This window comes from Tetrahymena thermophila (genome assembly GCF_000189635.1).
Source record: "Tetrahymena thermophila SB210 genomic scaffold scf_8254477, whole genome shotgun sequence".
Taxonomy (NCBI): domain Eukaryota; phylum Ciliophora; class Oligohymenophorea; order Hymenostomatida; family Tetrahymenidae; genus Tetrahymena; species Tetrahymena thermophila.
This window is the reverse complement of record NW_002476252.1, coordinates 1-13502: the sequence shown is the minus strand read 5'-3', so window position 1 is coordinate 13502 and position 13502 is coordinate 1. Positions and strand designations below refer to the sequence as shown.

General features: G+C 21.1%; 2 protein-coding genes across 2 annotated transcripts; both read left to right on the top strand. All coding sequences in view use genetic code 6, as the record gives it.

Annotated features, from left to right (window-relative positions):
- Window positions 1-570: 570 nt before the first annotated feature.
- Window positions 571-4181, top strand: TTHERM_01247780 (PAS domain S-box protein; the record flags this gene model as incomplete). The annotated part of the gene is made up of 4 exons (XM_001029906.2): window positions 571-1138; window positions 1411-1629; window positions 1683-4017; window positions 4136-4181. The coding sequence occupies 4 exons, from the start codon at window positions 571-573 to the stop codon at window positions 4179-4181; spliced, it is 3168 nt and encodes a 1055-aa protein (XP_001029906.2).
- Window positions 4182-8284: 4103 nt separating this feature from the next.
- On the top strand, window positions 8285-11940 carry TTHERM_01247770 (transmembrane protein, putative; the record flags this gene model as incomplete). The annotated part of the gene is made up of 3 exons (XM_001029905.2): window positions 8285-8852; window positions 9060-9278; window positions 9375-11940. Coding segments are annotated over 3 exons (3353 nt in total), but the record flags the coding sequence as incomplete, so codon positions are not given.
- Between the last annotated feature and the right edge of the window lie 1562 nt (window positions 11941-13502).

Sequence of the window (13502 nt, the reverse complement as noted above, 5' to 3'; positions counted from 1 at the left end):
TTATTTATTTACATTTTAATATTCAAGAATATTTATTTTGATTAGAACTGCATAAAGGTTTGTTTTTATTAAAATTACAAAAAGAATTACTTTGATTAATGTTGAATAAAGACTAAATTTCATTAAAATTTCAATCTTCTTTTTAATAATTAATTAATTAATTAACTACCTACTTACCTAATTTTTTACATTTTTAATTTATTATTTTTTAAATAGGAGAAAATTAATTCTTTGCAAATAGAAGAATTTTCATAAAGTCATTCAAGATAGGATTATGCTTAAAGAGTTATTTTACAATTATTTGAAGTTTATATCTAAAACAAGCAAAAAAGTAACTAAAAAGAAAGCATTTAGAAATTATAATTATCTTATTTGAACTATCTTTATCAAGTAATTAACGATCCCACTAGGGTTCTTGTAAATCTTTAATAAATTGCAAATATTTATCTAAATGAAAAGAATCAAACTAGTTTGATTTAACTATTTTACTTTGAGCAACTAAAGCTTTAAATTTTGAATGATTACTAAATAAAGTTATTTGACTCAAATATAGAAAATTAAAAGCTAAAAATGATGGAAGTCATTGTATTTAATGATAAAATAAATGACTGTAATGAAAAATTAAAAAGAGCTATGCTTTAAATTGGTCAATTTTATGATTTCTTAAGTGGGCACTTTATTGATTTATATTAAGTGTAGAATATGTCTCTTCCCATAATTACTTTAAATGAAGATTTAGAATAAAATTTAAAAGAATTATTTTAAATAAATGCTTTAAACTTTGATCTTTAATATCTAACATGTATTTTTACATCAATTTTGGACTTCTAAAATAGAAAAATCAAAGAATTCCAAGAAGATGCTTTTGATATTTCTTAGTAGAAGAATGGTTAATAAAAAAGACAGAACTAAATCTATTAAAAAGCAGAAAAATCATGCCTATTATATATGTCGCTAATAGAAAAAGAGTTTATTGTTAAAAAAACATCTAAAATATTCGAAAAAACGTTTGGGTTCACTTCTGAAAATATTCAAGGAAAGCAACTAAACACTTTAATACCAAATCTGCTCAAAAAGCATCATAATTTAATGATTCAGTCATTTATCAATGAATAATCTATGGATATTATCAATTTAGGTATTATTTTTAGAATTATATTTGCATTTATTAATTTCCGCATATTACATACATACATACATACATACATACTTACTAACTAATAGTTCTGATTTTTTAAATTATATTAAAAATTTGATAATTTTTATTTTTTAATAAATCAAATCTTAATAAAAGATTTCGAGATAAATTCATTCTGGTTAAAGAAAATTTAAAATTTTATGAAAAGTTTTAAACATTTTATTTTATTTTTTACTATTTTATAATAAAATAAATAAATTTAATTAATAAAGGTGAGAGAAATGTTTTTGGTCTGGATGATAGGGGATTTGTTTTTCCAATTAGTTTGAGAATTAAATTACAACTTTTAGAAAATGATTTAGGTGTTTGTGCTCTCATTTAGAAAAAATAATAACATTTTTCATATATATTTTTTGAAGATGAAGGAATAATCACTGATTTTTCAAAGAAAATTTTTTTAGACATATTTTAAACTCCTGTTTTTAAATCAGGTAAAATATTTGAAGTTAATTCTTTATTAAATAACAAACAAATAATTTAAAAGAGCGACAAATAAATATATTTGATCTGATTCCTTCATTAGAAGAATTAATTAAGACTCAGTAGTCAAACATATAAGTAAGTACGATTATGGCAGTAAAACAACCAACAATTTTCAAAAATACAAAATCAGATTCTCATGAAAAGCCTATTTAATCACCTAAAAATAATAATAATCTTTTCTCACAAAGCAGCGAAATTTTTCATATTAAATTCAGGTTTTTAAGACTTATCACAAAGAAAAAAGTCAATATTAATTTAATAGAAATAGATTATTACCAAAAAGAAACAGACCAAATTAAAAAAGATATTATTTTAGATTAGTTAAATAAATAATAAGCTTTGAAATAATAACAAGATTTTCAAAAAATGGTCTAGAGTTAATAAACTACAGAATATATGAAATCTATGTAGCAACAGTATTTTTCTACAAGGGAATTCTCATAATTATTTGAGAATTAAGACTAAAATTAAATCAAAAACAAAGAAAATGAAAAAAATCATTTAAGAAACTTTTAAAAATGTCAAACAATTAAAAAAAATATAGCAAATAAGATAGATCTAAATCCAAATTTAGTAGAAATCTAAGAATCTCAAAGTTAAAATAATAGTTTAAATTAAAAAATGTTTCAAGAAATAAATTTCTTCAAAAACACTGAAAATTAATCTCAAAAAACTTATTTAGAATTAAAATGTCTAAGTTAAAATGGAAATCTTGATAAACAGAGCATTGAAATATAATTTTAAAATTACCCTAGAGGGATACCATCAAATACATTTGAATAACCAGAAATAATTTCGTCTCCAACGATTGTTAGTCAAGATAGACTACAGTTTCTGATAAACAAATCAAACGAGTAACAAGATATTGTTTTTATGCCGACTTAAAATTTTTAATCATTTAGTTAGAATCTCTAAGAAATTTTGTCTCCAACGATTCTAAGTTAAGAAAGATAACAGATTCTGATTAACTAATCAAACGAGTAACAAGATATCATTTTTTTGCCTGCTTAAAATATTTAATCACTAAAACAGAATCTCTAAGAAATTTCATCTAATAATGCATCTAACAAATTTATCATAAAAAATCAATCAAATGTAATTTAAAATAAAAATAAAAATATAATAAATAGCATAGATCATCCATTTTTAGAAGAATAAATTCTCAGTGAAGAGTTATAAAATCTAAATAGAGAATAAACAAAAAAATATTTTAAAGAAAAAGAAGAAATGAAACAAGAATTAAAAAACGAAATCGCTAGTGTCAATTCTAGTAAGTTCAGCACTGAGGAAATATTGAAAAAGAAAATGATATAAAGAATTAAAAAAGCAAAATATTCCAATGGATTGTAATTAATAACTTTCACAGGAGTTGGAGCTTTTACTATTCTCAGTATTGTATCTTTAATCATTTACATTCAGAATTTAAAAAGCTTAGATTCATTTGTCCAGTCTTTTTTGAAAATTGATGGTGCTATATTTTGCTTTATAGATGTTATGAATTTTGTTGGGCTAATTAACTTTTAAAATCTACTAGGATATGGCTAATTCTTCATAATAGACAGCTTAGACCTTTAAAATTACGAATTTAATCAGATTTACTTTTAGCAGTAAAGAACATTATAAGATTATAATCTAAACTTACAAAAGCTTGTTTTAAATAATGACAGTGGAGATTAGCTCGATGAATTATAAAAAAATATGTTTTAAGTTTAAATTTACGAAGCTGGGTTTTAGAAAGGCGATGGATTTAAATAAAATTCCACCATTACTTTCAAATAAAGTTTATAATACACCTTAATGGAGTTTTTCTATGAAATTGTATTTTATTATATCAATTATGAGGAATAGCAAGAAGGTTTTATTTGGGGAAACATCTACAACTTTAAACAACGAATGAAAAATTTACAACAAATTGTTGAAAATTATGCCCAAGACTAATTTAATAACATGAATTTGTATTAAACATTTGCAATCATCTTGTTTGCAACTATAAACGCTGTCCTTATTTCTTCAATTTTGCCTCTAAATATTTTGATTTAATCCTAAAAGGAAAAGATTTTAAAACTTTTTGGCACATTTTCTCCATCTTCAATTGAGTTTTAAATCGAATAAATTGAACTTGGTCTTCACAAAATTGAATAATTCAATGTCTTAGAATAAACTAATAACAGTAATGATGTATTTAAAAGCGCTTAAAATTAGTAAAAGCAAATACCATAAATTAAAAATCTTAAGTTCAATTCAAATTTACTGAGTGAATAAGCTTAAAAATATGAAAAGAATTTAAACAATTAAGTTCATAGATATATTCAAAGATAGCTAGATAGACGCAACAGGTAAATAGCATCTTTTAGTAGTATAAAGAAATTTAACTTAGTCTTGTTTTTATTTGGGATAGTTGCTGTAGTGCTACTTTTAGTCATGCCTATTTTAAATCTTGTTGTATTTAATAAGTTTGAAGCAGAATCCAAAGTCACTTTAAAAGATAGAATTTCCTTGATCGATGTTTATTCACTAACTATTGAAAACTTTAGCGCTCATATGGAATAAATATATCTAATCTTAATAGGCATATCTCCTTCAACTTCTTATTATCAAACCTACTTATAAGATCTCTAAAATAATAATCAAAAATCATTTTAAAACCTTTAAGACCTAACTATTGATTTAGATATAAAAAGAAATAATTAAGGTTTATATGTGGATTTTTATAAAAACCTGCTAAATTCAAATGTGTGCCAAGTGAGATCAAATTATCCTTAGTATTTTAACTCTAATATAACTGAATCAAACTGCAGCAACATATTTAATGGAATATTATAAAGAGGATTAATATTTTCAGTTTAAAAGGTGTTTTAAACATTTTAAGAATTGTATCAGATTTATTCATATTAAGATATCAATGAAGTTACTAATTAATTGGTTGACTTTCAAAATTAGTATTCTATAATTCAATTTAAATAGCTGATTCAGGTAATTTCAGAAGTAGTTAATGGAATTAGATAGTATTAGAATGACTAGCTACAATAATATGAAAGCTAAGTGAAATAAAATTTGCTGTACTTCTTTGTTACTCAATTAATAATTTTTATCATAGTGTTTTTAATAGGATGGGTATACCTCTTTTACTGGTTTAAAGATTAACTTGGAAATGTAATAAAAATTTTTAAATTGTTCCACATAAATCTTCTCTATGAAAATTAATTCATCTAACAATATTTTAAACAAATAAGAATTGAGAAATGAATATTATTAAATATTTCAAAATACTTTTAAGATAAATAAATTTCAGGCATTAAAGTAATTACATGTTATTAAAATTAAAAATTGGACAAAATTTAAAGTAAAGTAATTGTATTTGAATGAAATGTATTAACTAAATTGATGTATTTTATTTTATTAAATCTTAAAAAATCATTTTTTAAATTAAAAAAAAATAATATGTTTTTAATTTGAAAAATAGTTTTAGCGATTTTAAGTCTTTTAAATTAAAGTATTTTAAAATATCTATCATTTTAATATTTATAAAATCAAAAGCTTTTAACAAGCTCTTCCTTCCTTCATACCTTTTAGAAAAACATTAGTACTAATAAGTTAATTATACTTTTTATATATTTTTATATATTTAATAAAAATAAATTAGCTATATAACCCTAATGTAAAAATTCATAAAATTCTTTTTTAAATGAATTAATATTTTTATCAGAATCTTAATTTGTTATAATTAGATTAAATTTACTATTTTTAGTATTTTTTCTATTGAATATAAATAAAAATCTGGATGAAATCTTTAATTTTGACACTTGACTATTAAATTATTGATAATACATTATATTTAATCGATACCACTTTTCTAGTATATTTAATCTGAACCAACCACTTTTCTAATATATTTAATCGAAACCATTTTTCTCATATACTTAATCAATAACAACCCTCTAATATATTTTATTCTTAATATAGCTATCCTCTGATAATTATTGATCGAGCGAGCGAGCAGGAAACAAGTATTTAGCAAAAAATAATTTTATAAAATAAACAAAATTGAAAAGAAATAAAAAAATGCTTTCATATATTTTTAGAACCTGATAGATAGTACAAAAAAGTAAAAATCTTTATAAAAGATTTAATTTACTTCTCATAAGAATCTAATTTTTTTATCAGATAGAATTGAATAGATTTTCTTCTATTTTTAGATTTATTTAAAGAAATTAAAAACAATTATCTAAAAATTAAAATAATTTATCAAATAAAATAAATAGTAAGTATTATTTTTCGTAAAACTGGTTTTTAATTTTTGCTTTAAAAGTTTTAGATGTATTTTAAATTTATAAAGTATTAATCTAATTAATAACTTAATCTCTATAAATGAAAAAGGTAACAAAAACTAAACCGATTTGAGTCTATTAGAGGAAATAAAATATATATATTAATAAGGGATTATAAATTACATTTAAAAAATATAAGCTACTGACTCAAAAAATGTATGATATTATGGTATATACTTACATACTTACTTACTAGTTTTATTTATTTATATTCAGAAATTATCATATCAATCAAAAAATAAAGTTAATAATAAAAATAAAATAAACTCTTTAATACCTAAAAATTTAAATGATAACTAAGAAAGCTCAGCTGAAATCCTAAAGCAATTTTTTCACTCGGGTAAAATAATTTTACTTTAATGATATGATTAAACTTATCTATCCTGTCAAACTGAGTAAGAATTTATCGATTTCCATGGTTATAATTAACAGTATTACTGTGCTTTCATTCGTATCTAAGAATAATTAGAATAATTTATCATAATTACCAGAGACGATCCAATACAATAAAATGAATAAATTGTCAAATCTCATCACTTATTTTTAAGTTATACCATTAATTAATGACTACTTTTAACCTGAGAGATTTTACTTAAAATTACTAGTTCTTGTTTCATCTTTACTTAATAGCTTCTTTATATTCGCTCTGGTTATTGTATATAATTCTAAAAAGTTAAAACTGGTAAAATACTTGACAAATTGCTGTTTTTTTTACACAACCTTCTACAACTATTGGCCTTTTTACGTATTTCTTAACGTCTCTGCCTTTATTCTATCATAGAACACCTCAATGTACTCTATTTATATAGTAACATTATCCTATTTAAATCTTATACTTACTCTACTCATAGGTAAATTTCATGATTGTTTGTTTGCTTTTAAATTTCAACTTCTATAAAATTTTAATTAAAATGATTGAATAAAAGCTTTTAAAACATTGGTTAAATCCATTACTATTTATCATTTAACAATGACTTCATTTATCAAAGTTCTAATTAATTAATAAATAAACACATTAATAATATATGCAATTTAATTGATCAATTATTAAAAATCTTTTTTAATAATATTTTAGGATATTTTTTGGAGATCCACAATTTTAGCTACTCGTTCCAAGAATCAGAAAACTATCTATCTAAACGACCAAACAAATTAAAATTATTCTTATTATGCTTGAGAACTATTTTAATATTTCTTTATTAATTTTAAGATCATAGATTTGTTGCCATCTACTCCTTACTGTATTTTTTAGTTGAGATTAATTTTTTATTAATCAATGATTACTATTTATCAAGCTTTATTAACAAAATCTATTGTTATTTAATTGCTTTCTCTTTTCAAGTTTCTCTTTGTATTGTGTTACAAATATATATTTTCAATGATACTGAAGTGTTTATTGCTTGCATAATCACAGTGCCTTTGTCTATTAAATTAATCAAAAATTACAAAGAAAAAGAAAATGAAAGTTTATTTGAAAAGTTTTAAAATTAAAAGGAGCTTTTGAAGTGTAGTGACTCAAAATTCTTAAAAATTATAAGATTGCTATTAAATTAATCGCTTTTAAGCTAGGAAAGCTACCTAAATAGAGGACAAGGAATCAATTACGAAACGATCATATAAATCCATGAATAGAATTGTGAAGATCACTATCAATCTTGTTTTTGCTATAAATACAGAAAACACGTAATAAATAAATAAATAAACAACCAAACAAATAAATAAATAAATAAATAAATTACTTTTATTTAAATAAATTCTATTTAGACTTCAATTATTGAATTTACTAAATTAGAATTATTAATATTTATTAAAAAATTCAAAATGAAGATAAAAAGAAAATTTTTATTTTTTAAATGCTTTTTTTTATTGCTTGAAATTAATTTTTTAGCTATTTGAATTTATAAAATATTTTAAAATAAAGGAGAAAAATGATTGTTTGCAAATAAAAGAAATGTCTTATTTGCATTTTAGGCAGGAATATGTTCAGAGAGTAACACATCACTTATTAGAATAGCATATTTAAATAAAGAGAATATAAAAACCCTAATAAATTCTTAACGAATTAAAATTATCACAGTTAAGCTATCTTCACGAAATAATAAATAATCCAACAAAATGTTTTGTAAGCCTTTTTTAAATTTCAAATGAATTAGCAAATTAAAGAAATTCTGTTGGTTCGACTTAGCTATTTTGCTTTTAGCAACTTAAGAGATAAATTCTAAAAGATAAATAAAGTAAATTGACTTACTCTAAGATTGAAAATTAGAATTTAAATATGATGGATGTTATTATATTTGCTGATAAAATAAACGATTGCAAAGAAAAATTAAGAAAAGTTTTACTTTAAATTGGCAATTTTTACGATTTTCTTAGTGGAGACTTTATTAATTTGTAATAATTATAAGAAATGTATGCTCCAATATTAAATCAGAAGGAAGATTTAGAATAAACTTTTATTGAGTTATTTTAAATAAATCCTTATGATTCGGATCTTGAATTTCTAGCCTACATTTTCATTTCAATTTTTGGCTTCTAAAATAGAAGTATAAAAGAATTTCAAGATGCTGCTTAAAATCTAAATTAATAAAAGAATAATAAATATAAAAAACTAAATTTAATCAATTAGCAATCAGAAAAAATATCTGTCATATTTACATCTTTGATAGAAAAGAAATATGTGATTAAATAGACTTCTAAATTATTTTAAAATATGTTTGGATACAGTTCTGAATTTATTCATGGCAAAGAACTGAATACTTTAATACCAAATATGCTGAAAAAACATCACGATTAAATAATCTAACATTTTGTTGATGATGAATAGATGGCTATCATAAATTTAGGTATTTAACAAATTCTCAAAAATTTCAATTTTTTAATTTTTAATTTATATAGGTTGATAAATAGTTTTAAATCTTTATTTAATTTATACTAATAAAATGACATTTTACAGTGTTAAAATTTTGAAAAACTGCAAATATATATATAATATTCTTTTATTTTTTATTTATTTTTAAGTTGCTTGACTTTCATGAAATAAATACAAAAAGGAAATAGAAATATATTTGGTTTAGATAATGAAGAATTTGTTTTTCCTATTGATTTGAGAATAAAAATAGAAGCTTTTGAAAACGATTTTGGAGTCTGTGCTCTCATTCAAAAAAAGAAACAATATTTTTCTTACATATTTTTTGAAAATGAAGGAAAAATCACTGATTTTTCAAGGAAAATATTTTTAGATATTTTTTAACCTCTAGGATATAAAAACGGTAATAAAGATATTAATTAATTTATTTATGCTTTATTTTTTATTAATAAATAATTTAATCTATTAACTTATTTATAATAATTCTATTATTAATTAGGATCTCAATTAAACATATTTGATCTGATTCCTACTTTAGAAGATTTATTTTAGACTTAGTAGTTAAATTAACACTTAAATTCTGTTTTAGTAATTAAAAAACCTTAGTCAGACAAAAGCTAAACACTATTATCAGAAAGTTTATATTAATCCTTAAAAACTAACAATAATAGTAATATGTTTTGTTAGAATAATTAAGTTTTTCATATTCAGTTTAGGTTATTAAGCCATTCTATAAAAAATAAAATCAATATTAATTTGATTGAAATTGATTTTTACTCATAAATAACTGACTATGTTTAAAAAAATTTAATCTTTGAACAACTTAATAGATTAAAGGAAATGAAAGAATCCTTGAACTAGGAAAAAATATAATTATAATAAAATGCAAATTTCACCAATTCTCAATTTTTTTCATCAAAAGAGTTTTCTTAAATCTTTGAAAATTAAGATTTTAATGCGTTTAAAAACAAAGAGTATGAAAAAAATTCTCTTAGAAGTTATTAATAACAACAATTTCAAAATGATAGTGTCGAATAGAAACTTTCTCTACATCAGAATAGTAATGGAAGTTGTGATTCGTAAAATTTAAAAAATTATCAGCAGTAGCACAATGAAAAAAGATAATTAAATCAAAATGGAAATTATTTCAATTATGATTAATAGTTATTAACACAAAATTAATCTTATAAAATTTCCACGAATGCAGTTGAGTAAGTAGAAACAATTTTGTCTCCTAGTGTAATTAGCCTAGATAGATTATAAATACAAATAAATCAGACAAATTAACAAAGACACTTTACATTTTTACCTAATAAAACAAAATAAATACATATTATTGAGCCAATTGCATCAAATAAAATTTCTAGCTATCAAAGCAAAGACAATTTAGAGAATATCTAAAATAATTCTCCGAATAAAATAAACTAATCAGACAACTAAAGCTCACATTCATCATCAAATTTAACAAGTAATATAAACTGGAGAGAAAAAGAATAATTTTAACAAAATAAATAAAACGAAATATCTAGCATAAATTCTAGTAGTAAACATAGCGCTGAATAAATGATGAAAAGGAAAATGATAAAACGAGTAAAAAAAAATGAATTTACTTTTGGATTAAAGTTAATGGCTTTCACAGGAATTGCAGCTTTTCTCATTCTAATTATTGTTTCTTTTGTCATTTACATTCAAAATTTATAAAATTTAAATTCTTTTGCCAAATCATTCTTAGAAATAGATGATGCTCTATTTTGCTTTATAGACCCTTTGAATTTCATTTCGCTATACAGATATGGTACTATTCTTGAAAAGAATAAATATTTAATCATTGACAGTAACGATCTTTAAAAATATGAATCTAGTCAAATTAATTATCAGCAATATCTATTAATATAAGACTACAAGTTAAAGTTGGAAAGACTTATCCTGACAAACAACAATGATGAATAACTTGATGAATTGCAAAAAAATTAGTTTAAAGTTCACATTAAAAGAGCAAAAGATGAAAATTATATATAATAAAAAAATAATTTCTTCACTTATGAAACAAGTTTATAAGCTGCATTAAAGTAGCTTTTACAATAAATTGTGTTTTATTATTTGAATTATGAAGATTCTCAAGAAGATTTTATATGGGGAAATATCATAAACTTCAAGCAAAAAATGAAAGATCTGCAACTAATTGTTGAAAACCATGCTTAAAACAAATTCGAAATTATGGATTACTACCAAATATTTACAATTATGTTATTTTCAACAATTAGCTCTTTGCTAATATTATCGATTTTACCTCTAAATTGCATTATTCAAGTTTAAAAGCAAAATATTTTAAAGCTCTTTGGTACATTTTCTCCATCTGTAATAGAGTCTAAGATCAAATAAATTGAAATAAATCTACAAAAAACTGACTAAATGAAAATCTTAGAAAACCAAACTTGTGACAATAAAGCATAAATTAAGAATCGAAATTCCATTAAATAAAAACAAATTTAACAAGTAAGAGATCTATGCTTATATTCAAATATAGAAAGCAAAGAAGCTTAATTGCAAGAGATCAGACATCATAATCCAGCTCCAAATTAAATTCAAAGATAGCAAAATAAGCGAAAAAGAAAAATTGCATCATTCAGCAGCATACCGAAACTAAATTTAATATTACTTTTTTTAGGAATTATAGTTTTATTACTACTGCTAGTAATACCTATTATTAATTTAATTGCATTTGATCCCTTTGAAAAAGAATCTTAGCACACACTAAAAGTTAAGATTTCTTTAATTGATATTTTCTCTTTGATAATTTAAAATTTCTCATCTCATATGGAATAAGTTTTTCTAATATCTAAATAATTACATCCATAAAAATCTCTCTAATATGAATATTTGTCAATTATTTAAAGCTAAAACTAAAATTACAATTAATATATCTAAAATTTAGTTGTAGAAGTAGGAATAACAATAAATGATTAAGCAATGTATAAAAACTTTTATTTGAATCTGTTAAAACAAAATGTCTGCGATGTGAGAAAAAATTATCCTTAATATTTTAATTCCAACATAACGGAGTTGTAATGCAACAGCTTGTATAAAGGAATCCTATAAAAAGGCTTAATATTTTCAATTTAAATGGTTTTTTAAACATTTTAAGAGATGTATGAAATGTATTCAATCGAAGACATGAATGAATTAATTGATCATTTTGCTTAATCATAATATTCTTATTCATTTATTGAATTTAAATAGCTAATTCAAGTAATTTCGGAAATTGTTAATGGAATTAAACAATATTAAAATGATCAATTGCAAAATAATTAATAACTACTGAAATAAAGATTGCTTTATTTACTCCTTTTTTAAATAATTATTATCTGCATTGTATTTTTAATTGGATGGGTTTATCTCTTTTGCTGGTTAAGAGATTAATTAAAGAGTTCTATGAGAATTTTTACCCTATTCCACATTAATCTTCTATATGAAAACGATTTTATCCAATAATATTTTAGGTAAATTCAAATTAAATGCTGAAATTGAATAAATAAATAAAATAGATAATTTTAAGTATCTAAATACAAAAGAAAAAAATTACTACTCTATGAATGTAAAATTTTAAGATAGAATAAAATTTTATAAATTAAATGTTCTATGTAGTAAATTGATTATTTAATTGTTTAAAATTAAATTAATTTATAAAATTTAGTTTTTATTATATTATTATTTTAAAATATTAAAATTAATTTCAAAATTTATCTTAAAAATCTATTTAATAAATATGGTTATTTTTTAAATTAAAAACATATAATAGATATTGGCAACGCATTGTCAGTGGAATAAAAAAATTCCTTGACTTTTTTTAAATATGATTTTAAATTACAGTATTTACTATTTATATCTTAATGAAAGGAGAATATATAAGGAAACTGATTTATTAATATATATTTTTAGAATGGTACAAATTAAATAAGAATAATTAAAAAAGAAAATCAATAATTTTTTTTAATTTAACAAAATTATTAATTTCTTTCTGATCATAATTAATTAATTTATTAAAAATCAAAGAAATAAAAATGGTAAATAAATAAAAAAAAATGGAGTAATAGAATAACTCTTAAAATATTTTAGAAGATGTATCCATCATTATTAATTTTATTTATTATTATAAAATCTTTTTTTTAAATAAACAGTTAATGAAATCTAACTTGAAAGCTCTAACTCATATTGACTTACAGTTAAAGTATGAAATATATAAATATAAATATTTATTCATTAATTCATATTTAATCATAAATTTTTTATAAATAAATTTTTTTAATTTTTTTCTTTTTTATTACAAAATTAAGAATAAATAAAATTTAATCTATTTGATTCATTCATTCATAATTTATTCATAGATTAAATTCTTTGTTATTATTAATAAAATAAATAGAAATTGTATTCTTAGTAAACAATAAGTTGCTTAACTTAACAATACTTTAGTATAATGTTAAAAATTAGAATCTTTAGTATTAAATCTCAAGTAATAATTTAAATTTATTATCTTAAATATCATAATTAATTAATTAATTAATTACTTTTTGAAATCAATCTAACACCTAGTAAGGAAAATATTTCAGATGATAAAATAAAGTAATTA